This window comes from Oncorhynchus gorbuscha, linkage group LG10 (genome assembly GCF_021184085.1).
Source record: "Oncorhynchus gorbuscha isolate QuinsamMale2020 ecotype Even-year linkage group LG10, OgorEven_v1.0, whole genome shotgun sequence".
NCBI classification, from domain to species: Eukaryota; Metazoa; Chordata; class Actinopteri; order Salmoniformes; family Salmonidae; genus Oncorhynchus; species Oncorhynchus gorbuscha.
The window spans coordinates 75,154,472-75,179,700 of record NC_060182.1 but is presented as its reverse complement, the minus strand read 5'-3'; the positions used below and the strand labels follow the sequence as shown (position 1 = coordinate 75,179,700).

General features: G+C 42.5%; 1 protein-coding gene across 1 annotated transcript; it reads right to left on the bottom strand.

Annotated features, from left to right (window-relative positions):
* Positions 1 to 11,211: 11,211 nt before the first annotated feature.
* LOC124045297 (growth/differentiation factor 6-A-like) lies at positions 11,212 to 16,561 on the bottom strand. The gene is made up of 2 exons (XM_046364592.1): positions 16,140 to 16,561; positions 11,212 to 13,251 (listed from the first exon to the last, which is right to left on the bottom strand). The coding sequence occupies exons 1-2, from the start codon at positions 16,465 to 16,467 to the stop codon at positions 12,245 to 12,247; spliced, it is 1,335 nt and encodes a 444-aa protein (XP_046220548.1). The 5' UTR covers positions 16,468 to 16,561; the 3' UTR covers positions 11,212 to 12,244.
* Positions 16,562 to 25,229: the final 8,668 nt, after the last annotated feature.

The window sequence follows — 25,229 nt, the reverse complement described above, 5'->3', positions numbered from 1 at the left end:
GGCAGTTTGGAACTCAGCACTGCTGTCCTGTGAGCTTGTGTGGCCTACTACTTCACGGCTGAGCCATTGTTGATCCTAGATGTTTCCACTTCACAAAAACAGCACTTACGTTGACCGGGGCAGCTCTAGCAGGGCAGAAATTTGATGAACTGACTTGTTAGAAAGGTGCCATCTTATGACGGTGCCATGTTGAAAGTCACTGAGCTCTTCAGTAAGGCCATTCTACTGTCAATGTTTGTTTATGGAGATTGCAGGGCTGTGTGCTCGATTTTATACACCTGTCAGCAACGGGTGTGGCTGACATAGTATAACCCACTCATTTGAAGGGGTGTCCACATACTTTTATATATGTAGTGTATATTTTAAACCCAATACATTTAGACTTTTAATCAAGTACTATTTTACTGGGTGACTTTTGCTTTTACCTGAGTCATTTTCTGTAAAGGTATCTTTACTTTTTGTGTGTGTGTGTGTGTGTGTGTGTGTGTGTGTGTGTGTGTGTGTGTGTGTGTGTGTGTGTGTGTGTGTGTGTGTGTGTGTGTGTGTGTGTGTGTGTGTGTGTGTGTGTGTGTGTGTGTGTGTGTGTGTGTGTGTGTGTGTGTGTGTGTGTGTGTGTGTGTGTGTGTGCGCGCGTGCATGCGTGCATGCGTGTATGAGTTATGGACGGACTCTCAAACATCTGAAATAGCAGCAATATTTTCCAGTGAGTGCAGCTTGAAAGAAAATGGCCCTCAACTAATGTTTTTAATAAAAAATACATGCTGCTGAAAGGGAAATGTAATGGAACGTAGAATCAAAGGCATTGGGTTACGCTGCTCTCTGGGGAGGGGTTTCCCCTCTTTCACTCACATTTTTTTTCATGATAATTTCTGGTATCCAATAAGCCAGCCATGTCCCCCCATTTATATTTTCCAGCTGTATAAGACGACTGAGATGGATAATTGGGGGGGGGGGGGACATTGAATATCTAATTTCTTAGTCATTGTACTCTTTCTTTTGAATTTCCTTTAAATGTTAAAACAATGATGTTACACACACCTGTGTGATACTACAAATGTATTTCATGCTCAGTGTGACCTTGTTGGAATATAACTCAGTCTGAGAAATGTTACAGGGTGATTATAAACCATAAAACAAACAGTCTATGGTGGACAAATAGAGAGATGGACTGACATATTAGGAAAAGTTGTTGTTTGAAACACGGTGATAGAAGTTCCCCCAAGTGCCAGTCCTTCAACTTGTTTGTCCCTCTCTGACCCATTTAAACTAATGGAGGACCTGCATCATATCCTCCTACACACCATCCAGTTACCTATGGAGAGGTGTTGAGCTCCTGAGGGCTCTTGGCCCAATGCAGTGGAACACTTACAAAATGCAGTTAAGCGATGTCTCAGTTGATCCATTTTATTAGCCTCATAATTCTGCTGTTCAAATACCCTCACGTTTTAACGTTTCCTTGTCGGCAGATGTGAAGGTGTTATGGGTTACACTGTAGCTATAACATTCTCACACATATTCTCTTCCTCTTCCCCACTTTATCCTTATCCATTTTGTCATCAAGAATAATGAGAAGAATGTGTCTGCCTCTCGCTGCATGAGTGTATGTGTACTCTCTCCCTCTCTGTGAGGCTAACCAGATCGGCAGTGGCGAGGCATCTGCACTGGTTGACAGTCTTTGAACTTCATCTTTTGTCCGTAAATAAGGTGATAGTACAAACTGTACTATGCACAGAAGAATTTGAATACGTGAATGAAAACCTTTAATTCTTGCAGTGACAGGGACATTGTAGTGCGAAGTATATTCAAAGATGAAATGCTATGTTAGTTGTGGATGTTTTGTCATTTCTATGTTCAACTTGTGTTTTACTACGGAGCCTGTGACCACTGGTACCATGTGCAGTATCAACAGGAGACCAAGAGGGACTTTCCAAATGGAGACATCAGACTGTGTAGTCGAGGGATTCGTCACGCCTTAGTCCTGGACACAGGAAAGGAAGTGGCTGATATGATCGTTGAATGGATCCACGGCAATTTGCAAACATGGAGCTAGTTTCAAATACACTCTAGCCAAGTGGCATGACAGTGCGAATGTGATGTAATGAAATTGTAATCAAAATCTCAATTGGATAATGATATTATAGGTTTATGTTACCTAAATAAATTGAGTGACTACATCTGGATGTGAAATTAAAGCATTATGATATTTGTGCAAATCATTGTCAAAGCTCTTTCGTACTCACCAAACTAAACTAGTTCCCTATAATATGTGATTTTAACCACCACAGTACCATCACTGCCTTATAGTTACAGAGATATCAGGTAGGCCTCAACAACCAAGCTTTTATTTGGACATTGGGTTTATATCCCATTTCTATTTTAAGATGTGTTTGTATTTTAATATATAGCGAAGTGAAGTAAAATGAACAAAACTTTGATAAGATTATTAATCTAATTCTATTTATTTGTGTACCACCAATCATGTAAATATGTATTTGTTGGTGCCAAATTTTTTTGGGGGGTTGGCAGGAAATTGTGATACTACACTTTGTAAAGTAATGGTATGTGTTTGTTTGCTGAAGAGGACCAAGCGAAATCAGCTGGAAACTATTGATACATTTGATTAGTTCAGACATTCTTAATTACACTGTAATGTAACATATGTCACTATAAAAACAGAACAGATCAAAAACAACATCCATTTTGCCATGGAAAAATGCACATTAGTGTCAAACAACCTCAAAGACATATTAACTCAAACATGCTTTCCTGCTGCGTGGAGAGGAAAATGTTGTTTCTGAATTATCCCAGACTCCTGTAGAACATGTTTGATTGCACATGGCAAAATGTGTTGGCACTTCAACTCAGTTTTATTTTATTTAGACTTTTCTGTGTTCTGTCAACACAGTCTGATACAGATAGCTTGTTTCCATTTCCTGCCCTAAGGTGTAGTACCAGAACAATGTGTTTTTACAGCAGTGCATATTTCTTGAATTCAGTCCTAAATCTGTGATGAAACAACGACAAGGCATGCTCATCATTCCAAAAGGTTAACTCCATCTAAAGTTGGATTTCCTATATTATGGAAATCTGAGAAACTCTATTTCTGACAGGAATCTGCAGACTTGGTGTTCATCTTTGACCTTCAACCTCTGGCAGAGTACTCCTTCCACTGTTGGCCACCAGCCACTGGTGATGTAACCATTTACAGGAAAGCTCTCTTCAAAAAGCCTTCCTTGGTATGTGTGTTTGACAGGGAGTCTCTAAACCTTGGTTTATTAGTTGGCTAGATATATTCCATATCTGCCATGTTGAACTGCAAATGAATATGGAAGGCTTAGTGTTATCTGAAGCTTAGGCTCCTGTTGAATACACACTGAGACTAATGTGTTTATACCATTGTGATGGATGAGATCTGGGCTGAGAGGGTGAGAGAGTTACAGGCTAGATGGGGTTTCGTTCATCCTTATCATTTCAGAAACAGAGACTAAATTAGAATTCAGAAACAGAGACTAAATTAGAAATTCATTACACAAACCAATTGGTGGGGCAGTAAAGTTGTGTGTTTATTATACTGTTAATCCGCTACTGAACATATGTTTGCGAGTTGTGCTCGTGTAAATTTGGTTTTACATGACTTTTGATTATAAAAACTAAGCAAAAAAAAGAAACATCCTCTCATTGTCAACTGTGTTTATTTTCAGCAAACTTAACATGTGTAACAATTTGTATGAACATAAGATTCAACAACTGAGACATAAACTGAACAAGTTCCACAGACATGTGACCAACAGAAATGGAATAACATGTCCCTGAACAAGGGGGGGGGGTCAAAAGTAACAGTTAATATCTGGTGTGGCCACAAGCTGCATTAAGTACTGTAGTGCATCTCCTCCTCATGGACTGCACCAGATTTTCCAGTTGCTGTGAGATGTTACCCCATTCTTCCATCAAGGCACCTGCAAGGTCCCGGACATTTCTGGGGGGAATGGCCCTAGCCCTCACCCTCTGATCCAACAGGTCCCAGATGTGCTCAATGAGATTGAGATCCGTGCTCTTCGCTGGCCATGGCAGAACACTGACATTCCTGTCTTGCAGGAAATCACTCCCAGACGAGCAGTATGGCTGGTGGCATTTTCATGCTGGAGGGTCATGTCAGGATGAGCCTGCAGGAAGGGTACCACATGAGGGAGGAGGATTGTGCCCATAGGCGACGTTGTTGCCGGTGATGTCTGGTGAGGACCAGCCTTACAACAGGCCTACAAGCCCTCAGTCCAGCCTCTCTCACCCTATTGCGGACTGATGGAGGAATTGTGCATTCTTGGTGTAACTCGGGCAGTTGTTGCAATCCTGTACCTGTCCCGCAGGTGTGATGTTTAGATGTACCGATCCTGTGCAGGTGTTGTTACACGTGGTCTGCCACTGCGAGGACGATCGGCTCGTCCTCTTCAATCGCGTTAAATCCATTTCAATCAGTGTAGATGAAGGAGAGGAGAAAGGTTAAAGAATAATTTTTAAGCCTTGAGACATGGATTGTGTATGTATGCCATTCAGAGGGTGAATGGGCAAGACAAAACATGTACGTCCCTTTTGAACGGGGTATGGTAGTAGGTGCCAGGCACACCGGTTTGTGTCAAGAACTATAACGCTGTCACGCCTTGGTCATTGTATTTTGTGTTTTTGTTATATGTTTGGGTAGGCCAGGGTGTGACATGGGTTTATATGTTGTGTTTCGTATTGGGGTTTTATTAGCATTGGGATTGTGTATGATTAGGGGTGTGTCTAGTTAGGCTTGGCTGCCTGAGGCGGTTCTCAATTGGAGTCAGGTGATTCTCGTTGTCTCGGATTGGGAACCGTATTTAGGTAGCCTGAGTTTGCTTTGTATTTTGTGGGTGTTTGTACCTGTCTCTGTGTTGTAGTCACCAGATAGGCTGTAATTAGTTTCACGTTTCGTTTGTTGTTTTCGTATTTCAGTTATTTCATGTACCGTCATATCTTTCATTAAAGTCATGAGTAACCTACACATTGCATTTTGGTCCGACCCTCTTCTTACAACAGACGAACGCCGTTACAAACGCTGCTGGGATTTTCACACTAGACAGTTTCCCGTGTGTATCAAGAATTGTCCACCACCCAAAGGACATCCAGCCAACTTGACACAACTGTGGGAAGCATTGGTGTCAACATGGGCCAGCATCCCTGTGGAAGTCTCTCGACACCTTGTAGAGTCCATGCCCCAACAAATTGAGGATGTTCTAAGGGCAAAAGGGTGGGGTGCAACTCAATATTAGGAAGGTGTTCCTCATGTTTTGTACACTCGTTGTATGTTCTTTCACATCCATTGACTTGCTTTGTGATTGCAGTCCCCTACCTCATTCACATTTCTCTTAACCCCCCCAAAATGGGGATCACTCCTAAGAAAGATTTTGTGTGACAAAGAAATGTATCATTGATGACAAACTATTGGGTTTTTAAATTCTATTTCCTACAAAGAAAAACAATGTAGTGTTGTCTGAGTTAATATTTTCTCTCATTTGCGCGTATCCATTTAAAGCAATGGCATGGTCCCTTTATCAAATTGCCCACAATTCAGAAAGTCCTGTGACTACTTTCCGTCTCTTTAGGAGGGGTTAAATAGTCTATTTCTTCCATAAAAGTACAACTAGATGGAAATAGAGACAGAAATATGCAGGCAAAACACACAAGAACTGATTCAGGACAATTATCACTATTCTAAAGATGTAGTGGCATTTCCCTCAGTTGGGTTAAACTGAGGCAGGGACCTAAAACAGACTCCAGGGCCCATATTCATAAAGAATCTGAGTGGGAGTTCTCATCTTGGATCAGTTTTGATTATATGGACAGGGGGGGCAGATCCTAGATCAGCACTCCTACTCATTTTAGTCAAAATATGAGCCAAAATACTTTGCAATTATTTCTGCCAGTGTATAAATGTCAAGTTGCCAGAATAGCAGTACATTAATTAATGTCATTTCTTTTTCAGAATCTGGCAAATTATTGGAATTCAACCATTTCTTGACCGCTTAAGTGAAGGTGATCTCTGTGTTTTGAATGCAATAACCAAGACTATTATTTGAGCAAAAAATGATATAATCTTAGAAGTAAGAGTTTGCTTTTGTCAGAGAAAGCATTTATAGCTTTAAGTTGTCAGCCCTTTTTGGGTCTGGAAGGATGTGTTGGGCTTGCTGGCAACTGCAGGATTGCAAATTCTAGGACTGTAAAAGGATAAGGTTCTTGAATTGCCTTTGGGCAAAGTAATCTAAGATAAAACATGTTTTTCGACAAGTTCCCATTTGTTTTTTGCTTGATTAAAATAAACTCAAGCTCAGGAATGACACCAGTGGATTAAACTAAACATTGAATTTAAGTCTTAACCACCCAGTCTTCAAACAGGTATTGGATTCACATTTCACCTCGCGGGCCTACATTTCAAACGAGCTGAGTGAAAATATGGATTCCAAGACTGCCACTGGGGAAATGCAGTATCCCAAGTATATAATTTGTTGGCCAGTGGAAGGAGAAACTGACGTTAGTTATACAATACCGGCAACATTGTTATTCTGAGGACTACATCTTGGTTTAAGCATTGTCTACACATTGTTGCATGCTTCGTGGTCATAATGAATTTTTTTCTGTCAAGGAACTTGGTAGTGACCATGGACTGACAGCCGAGGCACCTGTGCATGCTCAAAGATCTGCTTTAGGTAAATATATCTTACCGTACCCAAACCCCAAGCTAGTTTTTACTTATGGAAAACAGAGGGAAACATGTCTGTAGAGAAAACCATCACCAGCTGCATTGTGGAGATATTGAAGGAAAGAATCCCTGTGTAAACCAAGCCTACTTTAATCTCCATTTTTGGCCCCCATTAAAGGGAATGACAAAAACCCTTAATTTGCTTATACTTGATTTAAACCATGAGACAATGGTATTTTGTGGAGGGAAATGTAGTAATCTTGCACTGGTGGATTGAATTGTGGCAAATCAAACAAGTATTACTGTTTAATGTCTCTTTAGTGGGGCAGGTCTCTTTCTGGTTCTTTCCTGTTCCACCATTGTCTGCAACAAATCAGAATTTTACCAAGTCCCTATATTGTTTTCCTTTGTTATGTTTTGTTATGACATTAAGAGAGCTTATTTTCAGCCTCCCTCAAATTGTTATAATAAAATTACATCATGACATATCCAAATCCCACAACATCAACTATGGGTTATTTTTGTCCCAAGGTCAAAAGCTCCTGTCTCCATTGATGTCTATGTTTCAAATGTAGCTAGTGCCATACAGGGAACACTGTGGTTATCACAGTTTGGCTCTTACCTGTATTACGAAGGCTCTCAATGGCACTTACAGTCAGGAGGACAGGAGGATTACACATATTATTATCATCAATACAATATTTAATCAAATAATCTGTACAAAAAAAAACAGATGAACAGAAAATGAGGATAAAGTGTGCTTACATATTATTTTTCAAATATATACTACTATAAGATATTTCCAAAAGAGAAAAGAGCTGTTTACAGTTAATTTACAATGACATTATTTACAGACCTTTATAACCCAGAGAATACATACATACACACAGTGCACTTTACATGAACACATGTAGAACTAATGGCCGTCTAACTTTTAAATCTCAAACATTTACCTTCTCAACAAAATAGCTTTTACTTGTACTATAATCCTCATACATGTCTTTCATACAATTTGTGTTTGTGAACTTCATATGGGTTTTTGCCAGAAAGCAAATGCTCTCTTGTTCAAAAAAATCCACATCATAAATGTGGAAAGGAGGGGAAAGAAAGGGAAAGGCTACCTTTTTTTGAATTTAGGAGCAAAATGATGGGGAAGACTGCATATTTGAATAGATAGGAGCAAAATGATGGGGAAGACTGCATATTTGAATAGATAGGAGCAAAATGATGGGGAAGACTGCATATTTGAATAGGTAGGAGCAAAATGATGGGGAAGACTTCATATTTGAATAGATAGGAGCAAAATGATGGGGAAGACTGCATATTTGAATAGGTAGGAGCAAAATGATGGGGAAGACTTCATATTTGAATAGGTAGGAGCAAAATGATGGGGAAGACTTCATATTTGAATAGATAGGAGCAAAATGATGGGGAAATACACATTGCATAGATGTTAAGTACTGGGCATTTCATATCAGAATCTCACTTCAATAATGAATAAATGTGCTTACAAAGAAAAGATGTCAGTGTTAACAGATACTAACTTTAACATTGCTAGATCAAGCTGCAACTCATAATATGGTTAAATTAGAATTAAGCATGCAGATCTCGAGACAGAATGCAGTCCTCGAGACAGAATGCAGTCATACATTCACAGCAACATGTTGTACTGATGAAGCATCCATGAGTCTCAAAACAACCTCCACCCTAACCATTGCACAGCTTTCACCTTTTTTTGCCTTAGGCTTAGAGTCTGGGATTTTGAGGGATTTTTCCCCAAAGATTTCCACAACACTCCACACACTCAAAGCACATCCCAACATGTGTCAATTGTTCTTGGCAAAATTGCCCCATCTTTGTCAAGTTGAATGGTGATCATTGATTTACAGCCACAGATTTTCAAGCAGATTAAAGTTTACTCAAAGTCACAAAATGTGCAACTATATGTGACAATTGTGCAGGGTGTGAATACTATTTCAAGACAATGGACGTGCTAAGACAAGCTTGGTGAAGTAAACATGCACTGAAGTATGGAACAATCCAATCACTGCCTTGTCCTGACATTTTTATGAAAATGTGTTTGGCATGATGATTCACAAAGAAACAGACAAAGGCAATTGTACAAAGTAGTTGTAATAGGAAACGGATACAAGCAAAGCAGACACATAGAAATGTTTCTGATATCAAGGTACTGCATACTAGAGGAGCTACTCTCTGGACTACATTAGCTTTGGGGATTTCTTTTCTGCCTGACTCTTAGCTCAGTTGGTAGAGCATGGTGATTTCAGGGTAGTGGGTTTTTCGTAGAATGTATGCACACATGACTCTTTGGATAAAAGCGTTTGTTTAATTATCCTTTGCCATATTTATGTCATTTTTAATCAAGAAGCTTCTATGGTAACTGTTTTCCACTGAGTTTCAACTGCAGTGACATTCTGCTATCTTCAAAAAGGAGAGTCAGTTTTTTTGAAAATGTGAACTGTGACTATCCAACAGGACTATCAGCGAAAATAGTGACCACTTTTCTTAGAAAATGTGTACAATAGAGGAGTTTCCAGGAAGTTATATCATTACGCCCCCTTTTTATTTGACTAATGTTTAAATTGTATTAAACATTTATAGAAATCATGGCAAATTGATGGGAACTTTGCTATTGTTCAATGTCTGTTAGGTGATATCAATTATGTTGGGGAGCTGTATTATCTGCCTCCTGGAGATTCTGCCACTGAATTTCCTCTGCTATTTGAAAATAAACCACAAGCAGAGATTTTCTTGCGGTCGGTTTGTTTTTGAGCATAGTCCTTAGTTCAAAATGCCAGTATTGTCATTTTAGATGGATTTTGTTTAATTCACAAAGAACCAAATCGGTTGAACATAATCGTGAAAGAAAACCGTAAAAAATAAACAATCTCTGGTTTGGATGAAAAAATGTAGAACAAAATGCAAGAAAGCTGCTTTGGATTTTGGTTAGAAAGTAAATGAAATATTTTAACAAACATTTCAAACAAAAGCAACAAACGCTCAAATATGATATTAGTACAAAGTATCACCTATTTGCCGTTTGTGCAAAAAGATGGAAATATATCTACTTCAAGAAAATAATCTATAGATCTCAATACACCAGGCTAGGGTCACGCAGAAGGGTTCGCTAATCTCAAATTCAATTCAAGAAATTGAGTTTAACTTGGAATGACAGGAAATATAATTCAATTTAAACTGAGACTCAGTGATATGACGTTACCACAAACAGCGTTGCAACCAAAGTGTTCACGAGAGTTTAGAGCAAAAGGCTTTTACCAATACTTATTTAACATCTGCGCAAGAGTTCTTCTCTCTTGGGGACATCACATATGACCTGTGCCTAGTTTACTCATTGCAAGTAGTTTTGTGTCCTTTGTCTTGAATGTGCATATTTATTTACCTTGTGTTAATGTGATTCATCTGGGATTTGTGAAATAATATACAGTGGGGAGTTTACTCGTAATTACCACGTTGGAAAAGCAGGTGTTAATTTACGTCTTGCGGTGATAACTACGTTTAGAATGACAATGAACAAACACGGCAGGGAAGAGTTGGCTAAAGCACAAACATATCTGGACCACCAGGCTAATATGCAAGTAGAGTGAACTGTAAAATAAAACGCAATAAGTGAAAATGACATCTAAAGACCAACACACGTTTGTTTGATCAATATTATTTTGCAAAATCATGTGCTCTTATAATTCAGTACCTGGAGTGCTAAAAAGTGCATTTCAATATTCCATTTCACTGACTAACAAGGAATTTCTATGGACATTATAGCCAATTTTTTCTGTGCAGTTTACAGGGAGTTGAATCGCCATTTCAATCTCAAGTGATCATGGGATCTGCTTGTTTTAGTCACATACATTACCAGCTGTAGTACATAACCTACCCTGAAAAAAATCTAACTTTTCTCAGTTGCAAGAAATAATAAATCAGTCTTCGTTCCATAAAAATATATTTCAAATTCTCCATATTGCCTGTTAAATATTCCATATCATATACCTCGGATCTTTGCATAGTAATGATCTATGTAATGACATAGAATACATATAAGCAAATGCATGGTGACACAGCTACTGATGGAAGTTAGCTGTGTAAATGGGACCCTTACCATACCCCTAACTAAAGATCACTGTTCCTTCGGCTGATAGACAGTGGTTTCCTACAGCAGATAACTGTTCACTTATATGTTAGCTGTTTCAACTCTCTAGAGACAGCAGGAGCGGTAGAGAGACTCTCAATGACCGGCTATGAAAAGCCAACTGACATTTACTCCTGAGGTGCTGACCTGTTGCACCCTCTACAACCACTGTGATCATTATTATTTGACCCTGCTGGTCATTTATGAACATTTGAACATCTTAGCCATGTTGTTATAATCTCCACCCGGCACAGCCAGAAGAGGACTGGCCACCCCTCATAGCCTGGCTCCTCTCTAGGTTTTTCCTAGCCACCGTGCTTCTACAGCAAATCAAATCAAATGTTATTTCACCTGCATTGCTTGCTGTTTGTGGTTTTAGACTGGGTTTCTGTACAGCACTTTGAGATATCAGCTGATGTAAGAAGGGCTATATAAATACATTTGATTTGATAACTCCGGAAAATGGGTGATGTTCTCTGTCCTGCTCAAAAGATTAATAATAATATCCAGATTGCTCACAACACCAAGCGCAGCATTTATCTAAAAAACTCTATTTTAACCATGCCCAAGAGATGACGTTAGTGTCTGAAGTAAGATGTGTGTAGGCTATGTGCTGCATTTGCAAACTGCAATATACAAAAGTCCTTTTTGATTGTGTCCTCCCATACATTTGAAATGTTGTTTTTTTTGGTAAGAGCAAGCACAATGGGAGCAGTTTATTGGACAGATGTCTTGTGAGATGTAATAATTGACTTAATGTTATTTTGAGTTTTCCATATAGGCACACAAATGTACTCTAACACTGTTATTATAACACTATAAATCTGGGCTTGTTTTATTCATCCCAGCAAATTCTGTCTGCTGCTCAGTAAATTCAAAGCTAGGGCTGATGTTTTATACACTACTAAAGCAGTGTTCTAGAATCAAAGTCAGAAGCACAGCAGACATTTACTGAAGTTGACAGCATCGAACAACATGCAGAGCCATGGGGACAGAGAGAGAGAGACGAGAGAGAGCCAGAGCATGTTATGAGTAAAAAAAATGCTAAAGAGCTCATGAAATAAAATGGCAGCTCAATGACATGTTTTAATAAATTAAGCAGCAAATAAGATTATGTTCCCCTTAAGCAGAGGCAGATCAGTAATGAGCATACTTGTCTGTACTTTTTTAAACAAATCACAAAATACAGCTGGTTTAGGGGGAAGAGATAGGGGGAGGCGAGTGTTAAGAAGCGCTTTAAACCACCAACATATTTTCCCAAAAAACATTCAATCTCCGCTCTTTGCAAGCCCCAGTCCAAAATTCCAGAATGACGAGACTAGCGTCACGCAAGACTAGCACCACCACCCCTCTCTGTTGCTATGCTACCTGCAGCCACAGCTCTCCACCACCATGTCCTCATACTGCTTGTAGACCACATTGTTGCCAGAGTCAATGTAGAGGATGCTGATGGGGCTGAGTTTGGAGGGGACACAGCAGCTGGGCGGGCTGGATTCAGGGTCCATAGAGTTCATAAGTGTCTGAATGATGGCGTGATTCGTTGGCTCCAGGTGTGAGCGCAGCGGAAAGTCACACACGCCCTCACAGTGGTGCGCCTCGTAATCCAGCGGTGCGATGATCCAGTCGTCCCAGCCCAACTCCTTGAAGTTGACATGGAGCGGCCTACGGCTGCAGCGAGTCTTCCTGCGCCCCCCGCCTCCACCTCCCCTTCCTCCTCCTCCTCCTCCACCACCACCTCCCCCTCCTCCCCCACCAGCTCCGCCTATAGATTGGCCGGTGAGGGCAGTCCGGCGTTGTCGTCGCCTGGGTAGGTGACCAATCATATCACCAGAGAGGTCCGAAGGGTCCAGAAAACCCAAGTCTCTTCGCACTGCCTTCATCTGCTCCCTGATCTCCTTGAACAGGTTCTCTTTCCTGCGGGTGCGAGAAAAAGCCACCAGCAAGGCCCTCTCCTGGGGCTGCCGAGACCGGCGTCCCAGCCCTACTGTAAGAGGGTTGGCTGCCTCTTTGGTCAACTCCGAAACAACCAGCAGGTCAAAGCAGGCCACGAGGAGGTCATTGCCCGTTGCTGTCCTGTGGCTCCTCCGCCGAGCCTTCACGCTGGCCCACACGTCAAATACATCCCATTTGGGAGGCTCGCGGTCCAGAACGTCGACTGTCCTGGAGACCAGCAGCCGTCTCCCAGAGTTCCCATTAGAGGAACATGTGTAGAGGAGGAGGCGATAAAGGTTCCTGCCCCACGTCAGCATAGGGAGGCGATCCAGCGGTGGCTTTCTCAGAATCCTCAGTTCTGCCTCCACTATCTCATCTGTCCTGGACAGGCTGGAGAGGTCGAAGAGATAGCGCTGGCCACTTCCCCAGGAGGAGGGATCTGTAGGTGAAGAAAACACAGGCTAGTCATTTGAATCTCACACCAACACATACACAGTTATTAAAACACAGTTACTCAAAAAGAGCGTGGTAAACAAAATCAAGCACTGGACGTCAGCCGACTTAAATCTCTTTGAGTGTCTGTGACCATATGTAAACAAGTGTTCAACGTTTGGCAGAAACGCCCCTTTGGTCAATTGCAGTGGCTTTCTAAGGTGGACAGAAAGCATGCGGCCATGAAGCGCTGTCTGTGTGTGTCCCCCTCGGTGGGAATACTGTTTGGGCCTGAATCGCCTGAGTCCACGTGCAAGCAACAGAGCTGACGAAAGCCGCAGGAGCAGGCCAGGAGGAAAGCACTTGGCTGACCTCTAGTCAGGCCCAAGCCCTTGGCAGAATGCACTAATTACACTGATTGAGTGAGCGGAGGGCTTGGCGAGACACTGGAGAAATTTAAACTGAAGTGGCCTCAACTCCCTCTCTTCCTCTGTCCATAGTTATACATTTCAGAGGAGTCGTGGCTTTCGAGATTTTAACACACCAAAGTGATGGAAATGTAATGTAAGTTTAGTGTAATGTTTGGATTTCATAACGTTCTGGGTGCACATACAGCTGTAATCCACAAACAGATAGCGACCTGGCACTCACCTCCTGATGAGGTATCACATACATGAAAAGGAAAGACCGTAGAATCTTTAAATCATTTATATGCATCTCTAATGCGTTCGTCAAGTCCATGTCCTCCTCTCCACTGACAATTTAAATAGGCACGTAACAGCTATTCACCGTATGTCAACCATACATACCACAGTTGCAACCATGAGATGTGGCAGAGGGGAAAGCTTTATAAGAGGGAACAGACTGTTTCAAAAGTTTTGATGTTGACATCCAGCCCAAGCATGAGGTCCTGGGATACAGTGCAACCTGAGGACAAAAGCACAGTTCCATGGTAAAACATGAAGGGACTTTCTTCTCCAATACAGATGAGTACCATAAGAATCCAAGGCCAGATTGTGGCATCATGTCATTGATGCATTATTGAAGGGACCTCAAAATATAACATAATTGTGCACAGTGAGGCTCCTGCTGGAAAAGAACACACAGGGCTTTGGTGAATGCAGAGGATCTGTAACCGTTGTCCCCCCGTGAGAAAGACCAGCCAGGCAGGCTTAAGTGGAATACCCAGACAATGAAAGGTGAAGGGAGCAGCACTATCCTAGCAAATATCCGCTTGCTAGACAAAACAATGACATAACCCAGACAATGCTGTAGTCTCAGTTTATAAAAGATGATAAAAGATTACCTGGATTCTTTTCATCCCTTCTGTGTTTACATGTACCTGAGGTGAACTTGCCCTCAGAGTTTTATTGGGTCAAGTGAATAAGAAAATCATTGCAATACATTCAAAATCACATGCAGGTGCACATTGCCCCCCCCTCCCCCAAAATGTAAATAAATAAATAGATGGAACTAAATGACATCAATAAAAAACTATAATATTGTTGTAATACTAGCCGCTGACTCTGAAACCAAAATGCAAGAAATGACTCTTCAGGGATATAAAATTATAGTTATTGTATAATTGATTAATTTAAATTATATTGCATCAAGACAGAAAAGATATTCATGCCTTTTATGGAATCTACCTGCACTTTTAACTCCTAATTTTGTTTGAAAATTAAAACAAGTTTGGAATCCCCAAAAAGACAATGTAAATGACTGAACTCCTTTGAAAATAATAACACATTACTTAACACACAGTATAACATGTTTTTAGAGGGAGTAGAGAAAGAATGATTTGCCACAGGTCCCTACAAACAAAAATTCTAATAATCGTTGTTGTTGTTAGTATTGTATTTTTCATTATTGTTGTTGTTATCATTTATAGGTTTAAGTGATCCTAAAACATTGTTATTTATATTACATACAAATGTATTCCGAGTCCTGACTAACAAATTACACAATGCAAAAATTCACAATAGCCCAATAGAAAACAATAGTATTGGATATACTGTAGTTAAGGGATATGTGTGTTTTGGACATAGCTAGTTTAGTGACTTGTTCTTGCAATAAAATGTTATGGAATAGGCCTACTGAAAGAGTATATTTATTAAAACTAATATTCTGTGACAATCTTTGAACACCAGTTTTAAATTACAAGTATCTTTTTTATCAGCAACACCTGGACTGGGGGAAAGCAGGCCTTTTCGAAGTGTTTAGCTCAAGGTGCCCGTGAGGTTTATACATCGCAGATGTTGGAAATCGGAGACATTTGCCTACATATTTAGTTCGAAGTATTTCGAGTATTTACCAAATAAATATGAAACAAATGTACTATACTTTCCCAAATAATGTTTCATTAGTAGCCTACATTACTTTCGACTTTTCAATAAGTCATTGTTGTCGGAATGTGTAGGCCTATAGGGGCGCATTTGAAATTAATGCATTCATAAATAATGGATGCTGAAGAAGGAAATTGTCAAGCAATTCGCTGTTGGGTTTTTTAAAAGATATTGCAATTTATGTTTTTGAATGATGAGTTGCGATTTTAATGAATTAATATGGAGAAAAAAGTTAATCCTATGACAGACATTTTTGTAAATATACCCAAAGCACTTGTTGCATGTTGCCTTTGCAGTCTCGTATTTACCATATCCTTTTCCAACGTGGGCTAGTCCACATAGGCTGAGCTATAATACAGCAAATAGCACTGTAGATATTTGGATAACTGATTGATTATAGGCTAACCAATTAATCACATAACTTATTAAATGCAGTATAAACAGCTACATGAATAGCCTTCATACCCAGAATAAATGACAACCACCATGGTTAACAGTCTACCTCGAGTAATAATAATAAGCCTAGGCTACTGATATGACTTTCACCCACCTTTTCCTTGATCCACGAAACTGGTCACCGTGTTGGCATGTCTTGCGGAGCGAGGAACACTGCTGTTAAGACCTCTTCTCTCTATTTCAGAGAGTGTCCTGTATAGCGATACCATATAGTCATGGGGGACGATAGTATCATTTATCGGGGGGTCTTTCCTGGACACCGCGATCGGCTTTCTCCGACTCTGCTCATCCAGATGTGAAACAAGCCCGTTATCATCTGCGCTAGAGGGGTACTGCAATGATCCAAGTACCGCTGCCTCCAGAATATTCCCAAAGCACAGGGAAAACCATAGCAAAGGAGCAGCAGCCCTAATAGGATCCATTTTCAGTGGTCTATAGCTGTAAATGAGAAAGTTGGACGGGTTTGATTACTTTGGAAACTCCCCTTTGCTCTTTAGATTGTGTTAATATCATGGATTTGGCTGACACTGAGTGGCTACAGTTTCTTCTCTATTGCACTGTGTTCAAACAGCGCCCCTAGCGAGGATCAGCAATTGTAAGCTACCTTTTAAATCAAGATGCTTGTGTCTCCCCCGTTCATTCCACAAAGTGATGAGCTACTCATATTTGGTAACACTTTATATTAATAAGGTAGGTAGGTCTAGGATTTATTGAATCTATAAACTGTTAATACATCGAGTATATAGGGTTTATTCATAGTTTATGAACCTGTAATAAACAGTTAAAATACATTGGTAGATGTGAGTTGTTGTTGCCAAATAGCAGTAGGCTAGTGTTAAGTACTTAAGTAAAAAATACTTTAATGTACAGCTTAAGTATTTTGGGGGGATATTTTTTTAAACTATTTATATTTTCGATAACTTTTACTTCACTACATGCCTGAAGACAATCATGTACTTCTTACTCCATACATTTTCCCTGACACCCAAAAGTCCTCGTTAAATTTTTTATGCATAGCAGGACTGAAATTCACGCACTAATCAAGAGAACATACCTGGTCATCCCTATTGACTCTGATCTGGCGGACTCACGGGCTCATGCAACACAAATGTTTCATTTGTAAATTATGTCTGAGTGTTTGAGTGTGCCTCTGGCTATCCCTAAATTAAATAGATTTGCTTAACATAAGGAATTTGAAACGATTTATACGTTTGATACATAAGTATATTTGAGCAATTACATTTACTTTTGATACTTAAGTACATTTAAAACCAAATACTTTTAGACTTTTACTTAGTATTTTACTTGGTGACTTTCACTTTTACTTGAGTCGTTTTCTATTAAGGGTATCTTTACTTTTACTCAAGTATGATGATTGTGTACTTTTTCCTCAACTGCCAAATAGTGAGCTTATGAATGCACTGTAGCCTATTGATTAATAACCTGTTATTATTTCCAGTGCACACAGCTAATGAACATGTATTAGTTTATTTATAGATGTATAAATATATAGACTTAACTAATAATTCACCATTAGGTCTATAGGCCTATACTGAAACTATTTCACATAAGCCTAATTTCAATGTAAATAGTTACCAATTTTCAGTTATTTATAAATGCTGCCATATGTATTGGAGTGAAAAATGACACAAAAATATTCTGATATATTTTGCGCAAAATTCAGTAGGCATGTTAATAGAAATAGCTGCAGTTGACATGCACAACAAATTACAACTTTGTAGGCCTTGTTACTGCCTTAGTTTTTCCACATACAGTGCATTCTGGAAAGTATTCAGACCCCTTCCCTTTTTCAATATTTTGTTATATTACAGCCTTATTAAAACATTTATTATATTAATTTTGTTCTTCATTAATCTACACACAATACCCCGGAAACAGGTTTTAGAAATGTTTGCAAATGTATTAAAAATAAAAACAGAAATACCTTATTTACATAAGTATTCAGACCCTTTGCTATAAGATTCGAAATTGAGCTCAGGTGCATCCTGTTGCCATTGATCATCCTTGAGGTGTTTCTACAACTTGATTGCAGTCCACCTGTGGTAAATTCAATTGATTGGACATGATTTGGAAAGGAATACACCTTTCTATATAAGGTCACACAGTCGACAGTGCATGTCAGAGCAAAAACCAAGCCAGGAGGTCGAAGGAATTGTCCATAGAGCTCTGAGACAGGATTGTGTCGAGGTACAGATCTGGAGAAGGGTACCAAAACATTTCTGCAGCTTTGAAGGTCCCCAAGAACACAGTGACCTCCATCATTCTTAAATGAAAGAAGTGTGGAACCACCAAGACTCTTCTTAGAGCTGAGGAGTGGCTTCCATCTGGCCAGGGAGGGGAGGTGACCAAGAACCCAATGGTCACTCTGACAGAGCTCTAGAGTTCCTCTGTGGAGATGGGAGAATCTTCCAGAAGGACAACCATCTCTGCAGCAATCCACCATTCAGGCCTTAATGGTAGATTGGCCAGACGAAAGCCACTCCTCAGTAAAAGGCACATGACATGACTTGAAGTTTGGCAAAAGACCCCTAAAGGACTCTCAGACCATGAGAAACAAGATTCTCTGGTCTGATGAAACCAAGATTGAACTCTTTGGCCTGAATGCCAAGTGTCAAGTCTGGAGGAAACCTGACACCATCCCTACAGTGAAGCATGGTGGTGGCAGCATCATGCTGTGGGGATGTTTTTAAGCGGCAGAGATTGGGAGACTAGTCAGGATTAATCTATAAGTCTTTGCTAGGTATAGCTCCGCCTTATCTCAGCTCACTGGTCACCGACCCGTAGCACACGCTCCAGCAGGTATATTTCACTGGTCATCCCCAAAGCCAACACCTACTTTGGCTACCTTTCCTTCCAGTTCTCTGCTGCTAATGACTGGAACGAATTGCAAAAATCCAGCAAAAATCCGGTGAGACTTATATCTCCCTCACTAACTTTAAGCGTCAGCTGTCAGAGCAGCTTACCAATCACTGCAGCTGTACACAGCCCATCTGTAAATAGCCCATCCAACCAACCAACTACCTACCTCATCCCCATATTTGTTTTTGTTTTTCTGCTCTTTTGCACACCAGTATTTCTACTTGCACATCATCATCTGCACATATATCACTCCAGTGTAAATTGCTAAATTGTAATTACTTTGCCACTATTGGCCTAGTTATTGCCTTACCTCCTTACTTCATTTGCACCCACTGTATACAGATTTTTCGATTGTGTTATTGACTGTAGGTTTGTTTGTCCCATGTGTAACTCTGTGTTGTTGTTCTTGTCGCACTGCTTTGCTTTAACTTGGCCAGGTCGTAGTTGTAAATGAGAACTTGTTCTCAACTGGCCTACCTGGTTAAATAAAGGTAAAAAAAATAAAAAAATAATAAAAAGGATTGAGGTAAAGATGAACGGCGCAAATTACAGAGAGATCCTTGATGAGAACCTGCTCCGGAGCGCTCAGGACTGTCACGCCTTGGTCATTGTATTTTGTGTTTTCGTTATATATTTGTTCAGGCCAGGGTGTGACATGGGTTTATTGTGTTGTCGTATTGGGGTTTTTGTAGGCATTGGGATTGTGGTTGATTAGGGGTGTGTCTAGTTTAGGCTTGGCTGCCTGAGGCGGTTCTCAATCAGAGTCAGGTGATTCTTGTTGTCTCTGATGGGGAACCGTATTTAGGTAGCCTGGGTTTCACTGTGTATTTCGTGGGTGATTGTTCCTGTCTCTGTGTAGTTTCACCAGATAGGCTCGGTCATTTTGGTTTTTCTTTTTACTTGTTTTGGAAGAGAAGAGAACGAGCGCCATTCTCCTTGCGGAGATGGTGCAAAATACATCAACACGGTCGGTCCCTGGGATTGGGCTGGCCAACACGATTCGGTTTGCTTGGAAGGAAAAGGAGTGGGAGCCTTTAGGACGGGAATCTTTTGGAAGGATAATATTGATGGGGATTCTAAAGCTGACGGTGAAGGACGTGTTTTGTTTCCAAGGCAACTCGTTGGAGGGAGCATACGACGTGGCACTATATACAGAGGAAAAACACAATGATATCCTGAGAAGGGCAAGAGCAGTGGGAGGTGAGAGGCCGATGTGCCACTATGAAATAACAAGCCTGGCGAAGAATAACTTTAGGGTTGTAACTGTCAACATTTACAACCCTTACGTTAAGGATGAAGAGGTGAGTGCTTTTCTGGCGAGATACATGGATAACGTCTCCTCAGCAAGGCACCTCAAAGACTCCCTTGGGTTTTGGAATGGGAGGAGAGGCTTCCAGGCCCTCCTCAGAGAGGACCCAAAGGGACATGGTGGCTACCTCCATCCTCCTGCTATGTTCTCCCTAGGAGCTGACAGGGGGACGTTGTTTTATGCACGTCAGCCCCCATTTTGCAGGCGCTGTATGGCCTACGGTCACATATTCGCCTCGTGCAGTACAAGAAAATGCAGATTTTGTGCATCTGAGGATCACGAGGCGAGGGATTGTGACAAGCCTAAGACGTGCCATGGGTGTGGCTCATCAGCACACCTGTGGCGGGGGTGCCCGGCCCGTCAGAGGTCATATGCGTCTGTGGCTGGGGGGGGGGGAGCAGGGGCGGGGGATGGGGGAAGAAGAGGAGGGGAAGGAAGCACGCCTCATGACCAGAGTACAGGTCCAGAGGGGAAGGCCACAAGGAAGGAGGAGGAGCAAGAAGAGGCGGATGGAAGAGAGAAGGAAACGGAAGGCACGGGAGTAGGAGAACCAGGAAAAGCGGCGGAAGAAGGCAACCGAGTGGAGGAGCATGAGAGAGAAGAAAGCGAGGGAGGAGTGGTGGAGAAGGAGACGGTGAAAGAGCAAGTGGACTGGGGGGAAAGTGCCCTGGTGGAGGAGATGAGGGGTATGGTGGAGCAGCTGGTGGGGGGGGAGGGTGGTATCTCTCCACTGCCGCCATCAACAAAGAAGAGAATGAAGAGGAGGGTGCGATTGGCCGACAGTGAGAGGGAGGGGATGGCCAAGAGAGTGATGGGGGTGGGAGAAACCTCTGGGATGCTGCTGGTTTCCCCAGGCCCTCAACTTCTGTTGGGTGGGGACACACCAAACAAGACTCAGGACTGGGTACAGGAGGAGGTGGGGAGTTTTTTGTTTGGGGACTCAGCCTCCCCAATTTTTTTCCAAACCAGCTGCAACACTGGGGAGGGGGAGGATTGTGGGGGTAGACCCAGGGTGCAGGGCACCCTGGAGCCAAACACTATTCCTGCATCCTGGGATGGTGTGATGGAGGAAGAGGGGGGGATGTCGGGATTACGGATGGTGTTCTCACCGGTAGATATGGAGCAGGGGAGCATCGGGTGAGTCTCCTGTTTTTTTTCTGTCTGGGTTTATAATTTGAGTGTATTACATGTTTTTATTTTTTCATGGGGTCTAATTTTACTTTTGTTAGTTTAAATGTAAGGGGTTTAAGGGATTTTGTTAAGAGGAGGGCGGTTTTTAGTTATTTGGAGGGTGTGGGGTTTGATTTTTGTTTTTTATAGGAGGTTCACCTGAGGGATGGAGGGGATGTTAGTAGGTTTAAGAGGGAGTGGGACAAGGGGGAGTTGGTTTGGGGTGTTGGGGGAGTGCACTCATCGGGGGTAGGGATTTTGTGTGGGCACAGGGAGGTAAAAGTGGAGGATTCTTTTGTGGTAATGCAGGGGAGGGTTATAGGGGTGGATGTCGTGATAAGGGATTGTAAATTTAGATTAGTGATGGTGTATGGGCCACAGGTGGTGGCAGACAGGAAGGAGATGGTGGACTGTCTGATGCCCCTGTGTGTCACAAATAGGAAATTAGTGATAGGGGGGGGGGGGGGGGGTTTAATACAGATTTAGGCAGAGGGGAGGATAGCAGTGCAGGCGCCATTGCCGGTCTAATGGCTTGCCATGGTCTGGTAGATGGTGGTCTGCACACTACTCCGAAAATGGACGGTCCTACATGGCGCAACTCCAGGGGGGGTTGAGCGGAGGCTCGACTATATTTTTGTACCCAGGTCTTTGGGTAAGTTGTCTGGGCGGCTGTTGCCTGTTTTCTTTTCGGATCACGACGGAGTGCTCCTGCAGGTGGGGTCGCCAGTCTGCCTCTTTGGTAGGGGGTACTGGAAGCTAGATCGGGATGTGCTGGAGGAGCAGGCTTTTGTTAACAGGTTTTATGGTTTCTTTTGGAGGCTTGAGGGCCTCCGGTCCATGTGCAAGGGGGTGTTAGAGTGGTGGGAATTAGTTAAGGTGAGGATTAGGGCTTTTATAATAGGGTATTGCAAGAGGAAAAAAAGGGAGGAGAGGAGGGAGGTGGATCGTATCCAAAGGTTAATTGAACTCGAATACGAGGCAGGCAACCTCGGCGGGTCGTTTGACTGGGAGAGATCCGCAACACTAAAGGCGCAGCTCAGGGAGTTACAGGAGCGGAAGGCTCGAGCTTTCCTGGAGCGTGCGCATAGTGGCTTTCTAGAACATAATGAGACTTGTTCTGCTATGTTCTTTAAGTTGGTTAGGGCCAGACAGAGTAGGAAGGTAATGCATGGTGTTAGGGAAGAAAATGGTAGTATAGTTAGAGAACCAGAGGATATGGTCAGGGTGACAACTGATCATTTCCAAGGTTTATTTAAGGAAAGGGAAATAGATGTAGAGCAGGGAAATGTGTTTTTAGAACACTTGTCCAGGCGGTTGCCGGAGGACATTAGAGAAGTGATGGAGGCCCAGATCTCACTAGAAGAGGTTGAGAGCGCTCTTAGGAGGATGGGAAAAGGGAAGGTGCCTGGGATGGATGGGCTGCCGGCTGAGTTTTATCTCAAGTTTTGGGGTATACTTGGACCAGTGGTCCTCGAAGTCTTGAAGGCCATCCTTGAGACGTGGGTCCCGGGGGAATCAATGGCTGTTGGTGTGCTGTCACTTTTATATAAGAAGGGGGAAGTAACAGACCTTGGCAACTGGCGGCCGTTGACCATGCTGTGTGTACATTACAAGCTACTTGCAAAGGTTTTAGCAGACCGGTTGCGCACAGCCCTTCCCTACGTCGTTCATGAGGATCAGACGTGCGGGGTAGAGGGCCGCTCTATTAGATGGAACCTACAGTTAATCAGGGACTCCATCGCTTGGGTTGAAGATAGAGGACTGCCTTTAATGGTAGCAACGCTAGATCAGGCGAAAGCCTTTGATTGCGTGAATAGATCCTTTTTATTCAGAGTGTTAGGTCGATTAGGATTTGGGGAGAAGATTATAGGATGGATTCGTACATTATATGTCGGAGCGGGGTGCCGAGTTAGTGTAAATAGTCACTTGGGTGACGTTTTTGACCTCTCGTCTGGGGTCAGGCAGGGGTGCCCACTCTCGGCTCTCCTCTTCGTTCTGTACATGGAGCCTCTGGGGGCTGCCATTAGGGCAGACACAGGGGTGGAAGGTTTGCTGATCCCTGGAAGTGATGGGCTGCGTGTTAAGATGACGCAGTACGCCGACGACACTTCCTTGCTGTTGTGCAAGGACTCATGCCTGACAAGGTCCCTTGCCATCTTTGGGGATTTCACCCGAGCGTCGGGAGCAGTTCTGAACCATGCAAAGTCTTCCGTCAAGTTTTTCGGAAGATGGCGCGGTAGAACGGATGTGCCTGGGGGGTTATCTCTCTGTGAGGGGGCCCTGAGGATTCTCGGGGTCCATTTTGAGACCTCTGGCTCCGCGACGCTAAACTGGAACATGCGTATCGCAGTGGTACAGAGGAAGCTAGCAATGTGGAAAGCTAGGTATTTGTCTTTTATGGGCAAAGTCCTGGTCCTAAAGGTGGATGTGTTGCTGTCTGTTTTGTATTTGGCATACATCTACCCATTGCCGGCTTGTCTGAGGAGGCCTCTATTGAGGCTTGTGTTTCAGTTTATGTGGAGTGGCAGGTGCGAGTGGGTCGCCAGGGCACGCATGATCTGTCCCATTGGGGAGGGAGGTAGGGGGGTACCACATTTCCCCCTCAAGCTGAACACAATTTTTGTTTCTTTCTTGTTAACGGAGCTTGCTCAGCCAGTGATACACCCGTCCGGTTACCTCCTGCAGGTGTTTTTCTCGTATCAGGCGAGAAGCATAATGGTGTGGTCTAACACGGGTCCTCAGGCGGAACAGCTGCCGTGGCACTTTGGTCATGCGGCCAAGTGGCTGCTTGCGCACCCTGAGGTTGAAGTTGCTCGAGTAGGTTTAGATCACAGGCACCTGTACGAGGAGGTCAGAAAGGCAGGGAGTCCGGCGCCTGTAGTGGGCATTTCGGAAGTGGTCTGGGAGGGAGTGCAGGTGCGGGGTCTGGACAACAGGCTCAAGGACCTGAATTGGTTGAGCCTTCATAAGTGTTTGCCGGTACGTTCCATCTTGTACCGGTATAGTTTGGTGCAATCCCCCACCTGTCCAAGATCCTCTTGTGGCAGGGAGGAGACTGTGCGCCATGTCTTTTGGGACTGTGCCTTTGCCGGAGTAGTATGGGCTAGGGCACGGGTGTTGTTAGGTTTGGTAAAGGGGGGATTTTGTATTGACGTGGGCCAGGTTAGAGAGGGGTGTAGGGAGAGCGAGAGGGACGGATAGGGACAGGTTTCTGCTCTGGCTTCTCATGCGTCTCTTTAAACGGGGGCTGTGGGAAGCAAGGCAGAACATGGTGAAGATAGGGAGAGATTGGGGGGTGGAAGGGATAGTGAGGAGGGTGGAAGGAGATTTGAGGGGGAGGATGAAGAGGGAGGAGAGGAAATGGGGGCAGCATGCTGCTCGGGAGAGGTGGAAGGGGGGGTTTAGGGCTGGGTGTCATTTAGATTTGTAAGAGGATAGATTAGGGACGGGGAGATAGGGAAAGGTATTTTGTAGGGTAACGGGGAGGGAAGATGCTCCCCTGAGGTTTTGTTTGGGGTTTATGTTTAGTTTAAATAGTTTAATGAAAATACCATTATTTGAGTATGTATGTAAATTATGAGTTGTAAAGAATGAATGGTATTGAAGATAATAAATTATTTTTTATTAAGAAAATAGGCTGTAATTAGGTTTCACGTTCCGTTTTGTTGTTTTGCATTTGTATAGTTATTTCATGTTTCGCTCTTCCTTCATTAAAGACATGAGTAACCACCACGCTGCATTTCTGTTATGCAGGTGAATGAGGACCCAAAAGCGACTTGGCGAAAACAGAGTCTTTATTCCAGTAAAGGAAATAGGCAATACTCC

Excerpts from the sequence above, each read along its gene's own strand:
- LOC124045297 (XM_046364592.1), bottom strand. The coding sequence starts at position 16,467 with ATGGATCCTATTAGGGCTGCTGCTCCTTTGCTATGGTTTTCCCTGTGC. Across the intron at positions 13,252-16,139 it reads TTTCGTGGATCAAGGAAAAG|ATCCCTCCTCCTGGGGAAGT; the intron begins GTGGGTGAAAGT and ends CTTCACCTACAG.